General features: G+C 44.0%; 1 protein-coding gene across 3 annotated transcripts in view; it reads left to right on the top strand.

Moving 5' to 3' along the window:
- PPP2R2C (protein phosphatase 2 regulatory subunit Bgamma) overlaps positions 1-12465 on the top strand; it is a 118957-nt gene that overhangs the window by 96656 nt on the left and 9836 nt on the right. For all 3 annotated transcript variants that reach the window (XM_060246130.1, XM_060246131.1, XM_060246129.1), the window contains one exon: positions 9222-9386. In XM_060246130.1, the coding sequence (XP_060102113.1) occupies positions 9222-9386 (165 nt within the window). The remainder of the gene's footprint in view (positions 1-9221; positions 9387-12465) is intronic.

Genomic DNA, 12465 nt, shown 5'->3' with positions numbered 1-12465 from the left:
GAGGGAGCTAAGGTGCCATTCGAGATCTGGACTGATCACAAAAATCTCGAAGCCCTCACCGGGAAGAGGAAATTAAGTGAAAAGCAAATCCGGTGGGCAGGATTCTTTTCAAAGTTCGATTTCACCCTAAAACACATCCCGGGGACCCGGAATTTCTTAGCCGACGCCCTATCCAGGCTCCCGCAACACGAAAGTCAGAGGGAAGAGGTGGTTGACTCGCTAATTTCCCCCACGCAAGTGGCGGCCATGGTCACCACCCGCTCACAGAAAAGGAGGGAGCTAGACGGGCTCAGCCGCGAGCGCATCGCCTTGGAGACCGAGAGGGAGGGAGGTGGGCGGCCCAAGGGGGTGCAGAAGGGAAAGGACGGGTTGTGGTACAAGGGGGAGAAACTCTACGTACCGATGTCACTGAGAAGGGAAATCTTGCAACTGTGCCATTCGTCCAAGCTGGCGGGTCACTTTGGCTATGTAAAAACCTTGCACTTAGTGAACCGGAAGTTTTGGTGGCCGTCTCTGCGAAAGGACGTGTCAGAATTTGTGACCGGTTGCCCGGTGTGCATAATGGCGAAGAAGAGGGGAGGGAAGCCCCCGGGTCTCTTGCTGCCACTAGAGACAGCCAAACGCCCCTGGTCCATTGTGTCCATGGATTTCATAGTAGAACTCCCTTTGTCGAGGGGGAAAACAGTCATTTTGGTGGTGGTGGACACGTTTTCAAAACAAGCCCATTTCATCCCCTGTGCCCAATTACCCACAGCCAAGAAACTGGCCGCCCTATTCTTTGATCACGTGGCCAAACTCCACTCAATTCCAGACAAGGTTATTAGTGACCGGGGGCCTCAGTTCGTTGCCACCTTTTGGCGGGAGTTCTGCAAACTGTTAGGAATGAAGCAGGGGCTAAGCTCAGCATACCACCCCCAGACGGACGGACAGGCGGAGAGAGTGAACGGGGTGCTGGAACAGTATTTGCGATGCTTTGTGAGTCAACGCCAGTCCGACTGGGTAGACCTCCTCCCTTTTGCAGAATATGCCTATAACAACAGTGCTCACAGTTCCACTAAAGCCTCCCCCTTCTCCACAGTGTTTGGGTATGAGGGAAAACCAATCCCGATGCTGCCGGGGGGGGGGGAAGGTCCAGGGACGGGCTCTGCCTTCGAGCAGTGGTGGCAGGGACCTAGCCAGTGCTGGCCAGCTATCCAGGAAAACTTAAAAACAGCAAAAGAGGCTTACAAGAGGCAATACGACAAGTCTCACGTGCCAGTCTGGGAACTAAAAGTGGGGGACTCAGTATACCTGTCAACGAAAAATCTACCCCTTTCCCAACCATCCAGGAAGCTGGCTTTTAAATTCGTGGGGCCCTTTAAGATCAAGCGGGTAATTAACCCAGTAACGGTGGAATTAGATTTGCCTCCGGCTCTTGGTAAAATCCACCCTGTATTTCATTGCAGCTTACTTCGTCGAAGCCCACACTCGACCGATTGGCACCAATCAGAGTCAACGAAGCACAGTTCCGAAACACAGAGCCATAATCAGGAGCAACCTCGAGTCCGCGCCGTAGGGGGGGCTTAGGGGGGCAGTATGTCAAGTCTGCTGTATTGTTATTAACATGTTGTCTAACTCTGGTTCAGAAGCAAGGGATTCTGGGCTCTTACTGAACACCGATGCTGCTAGCTACCTCTCCTCCCCCCCCTCCTCCTCTTAGCTATGCCTTTGTTGTGTAGTCTGCTTTGAAATGCTGATATGTGAACAAGATTGTGGAGCCTTCTCAAGCTGGGTGTCTGTGGGGGTGTTAAGCGCCAAAGCCTTGGCTTGGGAACGAGGGAGTAACATCCTTGTGCGAAAATATACTGCATAGAGTGCCCCGCTCGTAGGAATCCTTTGATCTATACCTTAAATGCTTGGTTACTGTCCATGTACCCCAGTCCTTCAATCTCTATCATGGTCTTCATTTCTGCTTTCAATAAACTAGTTACTTTGTTTCAACCAAAGACTCGTTATTGAATTCAGCTGACTTGACAGTCTTCTTTTATTATTTTAGGCATGATATTTTTAAATATATTTGCTATAATTTTCACAAAGATTTTATAATCCTATATAAGTAGCCTATAAGAGCCTACTTCCTGCAGATCCTTCGGTGGTTTTAATAATATTGTTATTTCTGCATTCCTCCATGTGTTAGGTACCTTCCCTCCTTCTAGTATACTATTGAAAACTATACATAATTCCGGCACTAAGCTTTCTCTCATTTCTTTAAAAAATTCAGCTGTGAACCCATTTGGATCTGGTGATTTACCTATCTTCAAATCTTTTATTACCTGTTCTATTACCTGTACAGTTATTTCCCTTTCCAACTCCTTCCTTTCCTCTTCTGTAAGTTTATTTCCTAATGTTTCTTCAAATTCAACCGTCTCTCTTTTCTTATATAGGGTTTTATAAAACTCTTCAAAAGCTTTTTTAATCTCTTCTGGGTTCTGTGTAACACCGTTATTTACTCTGATTGATCTTACGCTTTGCTTTTCTCTTTTATTCTTTAAATAGTTTGCTAATCTTTTTACAGAGTTTATTGAATTTATTTGGAATTCATCTCTTACCATAACCTGTTTTTTCCATAATGCCCTAGAGTCTAGCATTTCTAATTGTTTCTTCAACCCTACAATTAACTTTTTTCTTTCCTGGCTAAATTTCTGTACTTGTTGCTTTTGTAAATTCTCAAGCTCTTGTATCTTATCCTTCCTTTCCAAATACCATTTTCTTTTTAACTTCTTTTTCCTTCATTATACACTGTCCTCTAATCACAGCCTTTGCTGTGTCCCAAAGTACATCTGTAGTTACTGATCCTCTATTTTCTTGGAAGTATAACTTTATCTGGTTTTCCATATACTGTTTGTCCTCTTTCCTGGACATAATCGTATTGTTATATCGCCATACCTTTTTTTCCTTTTCCCAATTTACATCAGAGCCCTTTAGCCCAACCAAGCTGAAGACACCATGAACAGAATTCACATCTCTTTTTGAGGAAAAAGCTATCTGACATGAAGCCTACACAAGTCAGAGAAAGTTCAAAAGCTCAATGTATTCTCTTGAAGCACTGGGTCCCCCACTAAAGTCTTAATCCAATTTCAATTCCAGTCACCTTTAATGACATAACTATAGTTTACAGAAAGAAAGGAGCATACAATTTGCCCAGATGTCAAGATAAAACAATATAGATACATCAAATTATGCCAATTGATAACTAATAATAATAGGGATAAGAAGGACAATAATACTAATCTTGAGTGTCACAGACAACAAAAATGAGTAAAATTTTATAGTAAAAAGGTAAAACCTTAATCAATGCCGGGGAGACCTTAATGCTTAATGAGACTTTAATGCTTGACCTTAATGTCAAGCATCGATATTTCTCAATAACCAGTCTTTTGTTGTTGAATCAAAAGCTGCTTTATTGTAGAAACTCAGAAGCTGTACCAAGGACACAAGCCTTGGAAGTGATGATGTATACAGGGTTACATAGTTGCTATATAGGATACCTTCAAAGGGTATCATGCAGATGCAGCTTGAGTCACGGGTTAAAAGGTTACTACACAGTATCTATTTTATTACTAAGGAATATAGACTATTAAAACATCTCCCTTTCTCACACTTCTCTGGGACCAGATAAGAACTGTCTGTGTGAATCTGGAGGAGAGGCACATCACAGCTCTACCAGCCAGGCTGCAGCGTAAACATCCTTGGGCTAGATGGATTTATTACTTGCCCAAAGGTTGTAAAGGAGAGGGGGGTGGTAGGGACTGGTGACCTGCTCTTTGTCCAAGGGACCATCATGGCACACAGAAATATGCATGCTTGACAGTGGCTTGATGTGCAGGTCAACTTTTAAAACCATTTATTTAATTCTGAAAAACTGCTTACCTGTGAGAATAAGAGGAGACACCTGTTGGGTATAGATGATCTACTAGGAAGAGAAGAGGGTGGGCTTTCTCTGAAGAGCCTATGGGTGTTTTTACATTCAATTTGCTCCAGAGTTTTAGAATCTTCCAATCGCCTGCCACTGTTCCACTTTAATTATTTTCCTTTTACATTTAAGCGTTTCAATTTGGAGGGGGGGGGGGCGGGTCTCTGATCAGAGAGCAGCCGGAATAGCAGTGTTTAGTTAAATGTATACGATTGCTTGGAAATCGTGTCAACGCTGCAAAAACAATACAAATTTAAATTACTAGATGAGGCAAGCAATGATATGTAAAAATTTCAAGCGCTGTCAGTTCTCTTGCAAATTACTGCACCTTGTGGTGACTTTTGGGGGAGTCTTTTAAAACACATGAAAACTTTTACAGTACAAGTTTGAAACGCCTGTAGAGAAAAGACCAGATCAAAACTAATGTTGAGAAAAATGTTGCAGCAGCAGCTCCAAAACACATCTCACTGAAACAAATGTAGATGCTTCAGGCAGCAACGATGCAAAACAATTGTGAGAATGTTAGATAATGTAAAAGGTGAGTTTCCAATGCAGTGATAGAGAGTCACAAATTGTCAGTGTAAAGACATCCATTGTCCGAAACCGTCAGCCAGGAGTAAAAAGGCATCATTGCCTTTTGCCCGTGGAGGCTGTTCTCTGGGAGTTTACAAAATCTCTTCCAGACTAGAGATTGCTGGGTGCTTTTGCCCTTCCATGACATCGTCATCAGTGTGAAGTCCTTCAAATAAATAGACTCTCCATAGTTTCAGATAAGCTTTTAATAGAAGATCATACTAGGTGCTCACAACACTGGGTCAGTGTTGAAACTGACTTGGTTCAAAATGGCAGAGGTTATATAGTTCACTCTAAGTTCATTACAAACAATTAAAGCCTGTCTCATTTTGGGCATGCAAGCAATCCAAACTTCAGAGGTTACAAATCATTACTACAAAGCCCAAGCAACAGATAAGAACATTCTAAGGTAGGAGGCATGACCTTGGAGTTGTGCTTCCCACTCCCAGCAGCTTTGCTTTGGATTCTACCCACACATTCCTGCAGATACATACACCAGGTACAGGCAGTGAATAAAAGGCAGTGAATAAGAACCTTGACGATCGGCATGGAAAGACCACCAAAGGGTATCTGGGGCCCAGACTTTGGGCGGGATTTTTTTCCCAGAGATCAGAACCACCACATTTACCCAGCAATTCATAGGGAGCTAACAAAATGGTGATAATATTGACAGGTCTGCACCATCAGTGTGTATTGTATTGTATAGAGTAACATAGCAAGAGACAGAAGCTTTGAGCAATTGGTAACCTCTGTGTGGCTGGAAGCAGCAGGAGAGACACAGGAGGGGCTGTGTTGATTATCAGGCAGAGGAATGTACTCTCTGGCTCTTCTGGCCTGCCAGGGCACTCCTCATGGCGCCCACAGCTTTGGCAAGTGAGTCAAAGACGCAGCCTTCTCCAGCTCCAGCTCTGAACAACAACCCCTTTGTGGAGCGTGATGTGGGTGTGTTGGGGTGCGTCTTTTTGGATTACAGTTGACCTCATAATTAGAGAAAGGTCAAGCTTTAAAAAATGTTTACTAAGGAAGTAACCATAATTATACTTGTGTTGCTGTACATGTGATACCTGTGTTTTAAAATATACAATTATTATTAATTTCATTTTACAATTAAGACAGTCCTATTCGGTTCAGTACCTTTATCGGCATCCACATCTCAGACAGACAATGTACAGTGCAGTCTTTCCTGGCAGTCAGCCCCACGGAGGAGACTTGACCAGGATTGTGAGTAAAGCTGCTTGTATTTTGTAGTGAAAGGAACTTTATCGCAATAATGACTAATTAGAACTTATTACATGGCCTTTTATGCCTTAAGTGTAGAAGGATGAGGGTAGAATCTTCAGTTTTCTTATTTAGCATGGTTTTGCTCATTTTCCATAATTGAGAGAACCAATTTTGCCTTTGTTTTACTAGAGAAGTTATACTTGAGAGGAGTAGAATAATAGAATCATAGAGTTGGAAGGGACCTCTAGGGTCATCTAGTCCAACCCCCCGCACAAGGCAGGAAACTCACAAACCCCTCCCCCTAAATTCACAGGATCCTCATTGCTGTCAGATGGCCATCTAGCCTCTGTTTAAAAACCTCCAAGGAAGGAGAGCCCACCACCTCCCGAGGAAGCCTGTTCCACTGAGGAACCCCTCTAATGGTCAGGAAGTTCATAGAATCAGAGAGTTGGAAGGGACCTCCAGGGTCATCTAGTCCAACCCCCTGCACAAGGCAGCAAATTCACAAACTCCTAAATTCAAAGGATCCTCATTGCTGTCAGATGGCCATCTAGCCTCTGTTTAAAAACCTCCAAGGAAGGAGAGTACTTCATCTGTGTGTTTATTTCTTTTTCACACTCCTCTATTGTTAGCCCCAAATAAAAATTGTAATTGGGTAGTTGCTGTTGGTAATATTTTTGTTTCCAGAAAAGGCTCAGTTTCAAAGTTGCCACCCTCCAGGTGGAGCCTGGAGATCTCCCACTTTTATAAGTGATCTCCAGACTACAGAGATTAATTCCCTCAGAGAAAATGGCTGTTTTGGAGGGGGGCTCTGTGGCATTGAACCCTGCTGAGGCCCCTCCTCTTCCCAAACCCTGCTGCCCCCCCCAAAAGGTCTATGAATATTCCCAATCCACAGTTGGCATTCCTAGCTAGACCACTTCCCATAGGGTATAATGGAGAATTGATCTATAGGTAACTGGGGCTTGGGGGGGCTGTTTCTTGAGGTAGAGGCACCAGATTTTCAGCTTAGTGTCTAGTGCCTCTCCTCAAAACACCCCCCCCCCCAAACTTTCAAAAAGTTTGGATCAAGAAATCCAATTCTATGAGCCCCAAAAGAAGGTGCCCCTATCCTTCATCATTTCCAATGGAGGGAAGGCACTTTAAAGGAACACAGTCCCTGTAAATGTGATGGCCAGAACTCCCTTCGGAGTTTGACTTTCATAGTCTTGTTCCTGGCTCCACCCCCAAAGTCTCCAGATATTTCCTGAGTCAGACCTGGCAACCTTACCGGCGGAGCATAAGAAAGAGAAGATGAAACAGGCCAAAGGGCTATGAAGAAGACGGGGGTCGGGCTGGGATAGAGTGTCTCCACTGCAGGCTTTTCTGAGCAGAGAGTGGAACATGTAGGGCAGGATTCCCAGCCCCATGGCACCCACAGGCACTTCTCCAGGCTCCTGCCCCGTGCTTTAGGAAAGTAGACAGGGCTCATGTGAAGGCAGAACCAATGACTGGCTGCCTTCATACAAATAAAGGGGCTTTTTGTCAAGTCTGTATAAAACTCTGGTCAAGTCTATATCTAACTTTGGTTCAGGGAGAGGCACCCTGGGTAAAGCCAAACTGTATTCCATTGCTGCTAGCTTGAACTCTCCTCTCTCCCCTCCTTTCCTTTGTTATGTAGTTGTGCTTTGAAATGGGAATATGTGAATGTTTTATCTGAGCCTTCTCAGGCCTAGCTCAGGGGGAGGCTGGAGCCGACAACGCTCAAGGCCAAAGTAGGCCTGAGAACGAAATGGTAACATCAATGTGTGAATGTGCCCCGCATAGTCCCCCTCCCTAAAGAATCCCTTTGAAGTGTACCTTATATGATTGCATTCTATTGTATGATCTTTAGTCTTTCAATACTAGCCTAGTCGAGAACAACAGTATCAATAAACTAGTTATTTTGTTTCAACGACTCATTATTGAACCTGTCGACTTGACACTTTTCCCACAGATCCTATAAGGAGGAGCCAGGATCTGTAGCGAGGGCCAGGAAGCAGCAGGGCAGTGAAGGGGATGCTTGGTTCGGCCTTTTGTGGCAACCACTTTCTAGTTGCACGTGTCTCCCTACCACAAAATCCCAAAGGTGCCTTCAGGCTCAGAAAATTTGGGGGCACCTGACAGAGAGCCCCCTCATCGCCTCCTCATATGTCAGATGTGAAGTGTCAAAAGTGGGGGAGGTATTTTGAGATAAGATTGCAGTAATGCTCACGTGTTACAGTGAATGCATGTACAATCTGTGTGTATATATGTAACCTGCGTTTATACATGTTTGTAAGAAAGCCAATGCATGTTCACTTTACAAATGAAACCAGGCACCAGAACCGGGATAAATCAGGAGCTCCAATCCCACATTCAACTGTGCTTGCATTGAATGTAACATGAGAATTACTCCATGCCTATGTAAAGGAAACTCAAGTGTACACTGTATACACAGGCTGTACATGTCATTGACTGTAACTTGTGAACAGGGATAGTGATTCTGGGATCATGGAATCTGAGGGTTTAGTTCATGCTAAAATTAAGCAAGAAGAGGGCTGGAACATGAATATAATGGTGCAAATTCAGCTTCAAACATTTGCTTAAAAACAAAAACTGCATAATGAAGGGTAACAATGACTAGAGAGAAGGATAGCTCATGACTTCTCTATGCATTAATCACCAGAAAGTCCTACATCTAATGAGAAGGAGACTTTCACACTGCAAAAAAAAATCTCTAGCCCTTTCTGAGCAGAGATCATTGACATTCACTGCTTGTGGTATAACATTTTCATCCATGTTGAGCCTGGGTGCACACTTCATGTGCAAAGAACCATTTAAGGAATCTGTACACTTGTTGAAAAAGCTGCAGCCCAAACTGTTTACACTTAATGGGTATTTAAAATTTTAACAGCTTTTACTTTTTTTGTTAAAAGGGGTGGGAGAGAAGTATGTTCCATGTTAGCTCTTCATCCAGTGCTTGAAATTGGTCATGCCATTTAATGGGAGGGGGGGAGGAATTAAAATGAAAAGAAAAGCTTTAATGAGTGGCATCCTCCTGATGAAATAAAGTTTTTCTAACTGGTGTTCACTGATAGTTTGTCAAGCCTTTTCTCCTGCTCGTTTTAGTTTGCTTTCACATAAAACCTGAAGTGAGAATGTACACATGTTGTTGGCCCTCCAGAGGAGCTGGTTGGCTGCTGTGTGAGGCAGGAGGTTGGACTAGATGGACCCTCCCTGGTCTGACCCAGCAGGGCTCTTCTGATCTTCTTCTGTTTGTTTGCATGACACACGGCAGGCAGAAGGTGGTTAAAGAGCCTGCCGTAAAATTGGTTCAGCTGCATTTCTTCTTCTTTCATGCAAAATTGTTCTTCAAATAATGCTGACTGCGGGAAATCATTATGCAAAGAGAAAACAGTAAAATGACCACTTTCTTCTGAACATCGTCTGATTCCTTAATGATATTCCTGCTCAGACATTGTCGATATTAAGCCGGCCAACATGGAGGATTTGACGGAAGTCATCACAGCCTCTGAGTTCCACCCCCACCACTGCAATCTCTTTGTCTACAGCAGCAGCAAAGGATCTCTCAGGCTCTGTGACATGAGGGCCTCCGCTCTCTGTGACAAACATTCCAAACGTGAGTTGGTTCAGTGTTGGCCTGAATGGTTGGTTCAGTGTTGGTTCAGTGTTGCCCTGAATGGTTGGTTCAGTGTTGCCAAAGGGCTAAGAAGTTCCCAGATGTGTTCGCTTGTTACATGCGGAAGATGATGGTTTACTAGAAGGAAGGACTGCCTACTCCTTTATGAGCCAGCCTGCCCGCCCACTACAGCAATCTGCAGAGGTCCTCCTTTGGATGCCCCCTACCTTCTGAGATGTCCCCTCGGATGCCCCTGCCCCAAAGTTTTGACACTTTAAATGGCTTTCAAAATGCCCTGCCAAGTGCTGCTAGAACAGTGGTGAGATCCATCTGTACACCATGGCCCACCTCAGGGAAATTTCCCCTCATTTTGATATCTCTGTTAGAAAGATACCAGCTGGGAGACTTCTGCAGTTCACCTCCTGTGCCTACTTTCTCTGTCACCCACACACTCTGGGCACTGACAGTCTTGCAAAGAGACTCATTGTGCATAAAGCCATTCCAAAGTCTCTCTCTAGAGCATTTTTATCCCACCCTCTCTCCAGAGAGCTCAAGATGGCATGTATAACTCTACCTTCCCCAACCTTATGAGGCAGGTGAGGCTGGGAGTGTGTGACTTGCCCAAGGTGAGTTCCAGGGCAGAGTGAGGGTTCAAACTTGGGTCTCCCAGATCTCAGTCTGGCAGAAATCCTTGCTCTCATTAAAGACACACACAGCCCCAGTGGACCCTGCACTCGCATGCAGCTGGAGAAGCAGAAGCCTTGGTGCTGAACTGGCAGGGGTCTGGATTTGGAATGCCAAGGAGATTCAATTCAAACAATGTAATAGTGCCATACTTGACCCAATTCATAGATAGAAACAGAGCTCCCAAATCTAGGGGAGGAGCAGAGAGCCCACTGATGTGGGGTCCATAAACACAAGAAGGTTGGATCCTATATCTTAGACCTGCCTGTTAGTCTCTTTGCTCTAACTGACTTCTTTTGAAAATGTGAGCTAGGAAGAAAGCTCAACATCATGAAAAATACCCCTGTGCCTCTGGAGCATCTCTCTTCCTCTCTGTACTTTTCGGTATTAGCAATAACTGTCTGCATGTAATAATTATAAGAATGGAATTTCTATCATTCATGGCTCAGAATGATTTGAAGGGATGAGGGGTGTGCTTGTGTGTGTGTGTGTGTGTGTGAGAGAGAGAGGAGGTAATTGCTTTATGTTCATCTGGCTGTCATTGGAAGCTTGACAGGATAATTGCAAAGTCCCTGCTTTCCTGAGTGCTGAGAATTTTAAAAAAAACATTTAAAGGTGTGCATCTACTTTATTGCTAAAGTTTTTTCTTTCTGTCTACTGTAGTTAATGTTTGTAGTTCATTAATATTTTGATATGTGGTGCCTTGTACCCTACCCAGACTTTTCAACATTTCCTTCTCCTTATCAGACAACTGACTTCCTATTCTGCGGGCTCCTACATATTTTTCTGTTAAGTGTTTGATTCCAGAAAGTCTTGTGAGATGGCAATGCCACGTGATGTTTTTTAAAGATGAGTACTGCAAATTGTATTAACGTGGCACCACGTCTTGCTCAGTATGTCTTATGTGAGATGGAGACTGCAGGCAAGTAGTTGTGTTAGTCTGTAACAGCAAAATAAACCAGGAGTCTGGTGGCTCCTTGAAGACTCTCCTTCCTTTGAGGTTTTTAAGCAGAGACTAGATGGCTGTCTGACAGCAATGCTGATTCTGTGAACTTAGGCAGATCATGAGACAGAGAGCAGGAAGGGTTGCACCAGTGCTTAGTTCTCATAGCCCTTTCTTACATACCCAGTTTGCCACTTTGAGGTCAGGAAGCAAGTTTTTTCCAATTCTGGGCTGTGGTCAGATGCACAGTCTAACCTGTTAACGAGGTGCTCCTATTTTTGTCTGTCCTTATTTGAAACACAGTTGGCTGGTCAGACATCCCGACCGTAATCCATCTCACCGCATGTCCACTCCACTATCGACCAATCAGTCAGCCCAGCCTGGTGCATTCTCTGGTTTGTTTTGTTTTTTTAAAAAAAGCCCTGGTGCATGCACATAAACAATGTCAGTTTTGTGCACATGCGCTTCCAGGAGTGGAGACTAAACAATGATTGTGTTACTTACAAATCTCAACCTTAAAAAAAAAGTAAACATGGGGGGAGAAGCATTGTTCATTGCTCAGAGAGCTTGAGGCATCCATGGCCCCCTGCCACCTTTCACTGATGATGTGGTTAGGTGCATATTGCTAAGATAAAAAAAACAAGATGGTGCCAAACAAGGATTGGCAGGGACACAAGTTGTGACAGCTTGATGATGCTGGAGCAATCAGACAGGGAAAATCCATTCATGGCCCATCATCAAGCATTTAGGACTGGACTTTATGTGCTATCAAATAAGTCCTGAACAGAGTCAGGGCAGGAAGGGCTGTCTGCAACTCATTGACCAGGCATCCATGGCTATGTTGGCTGTAAATGCATGTCTGACCATGGCCCTGGAGGAGTTTTTTTCCTTTGCTATCTTCTGGGCATGGAACAGGGATCACTCTGTGTGTGAGAGAGGGGAGGGGGAAGAAGGGGTATTTGTGAATCTTCTGCATTGTGCAGGGGATTGGACTAGATGACCCTGGAAGTCCCTTCCAACACTATGATTTTATGATTCTATGACTAACAACATTTCCATCAGCAGAAATTTTAAGAGTTTTTAGATGCATGAATAATGTAAATCTATCTGTTCCCATTTTATATGCACAGCAGAATGGGGGTAGAAGGGGAAATGTTAGAAAGGTCTAATCCAAAGCTACCCGGTTCACTGGTGTGCTTAAGGAGATGCAACAGGAAGTTAGAGATGCATAGCTGGAATAAGCAACAAATTATGGGGTGGGAAATGCAAGATATTTATACCTAAAATGACATAGAAATCTCAGGTTGCTGTTACCTCTGGTTGAGAGATCATGTTAAATGTCTTGATGGATGTTAATTTAGCCATTTCCCTTTGAAGTTCTTCTGGAGGAGGTCACTGACAGAATGCCTTGTAGGCTGAAATGTTGGTTTCTGAATATTATGCTTTGTGTCT

This window comes from Heteronotia binoei, chromosome 9 (genome assembly GCF_032191835.1).
Source record: "Heteronotia binoei isolate CCM8104 ecotype False Entrance Well chromosome 9, APGP_CSIRO_Hbin_v1, whole genome shotgun sequence".
In the NCBI taxonomy this organism is placed as follows: Eukaryota; Metazoa; Chordata; class Lepidosauria; order Squamata; family Gekkonidae; genus Heteronotia; species Heteronotia binoei.
Note: the sequence above shows the minus strand (reverse complement) of the source record. Positions and strands in the feature narration are given on the sequence as shown.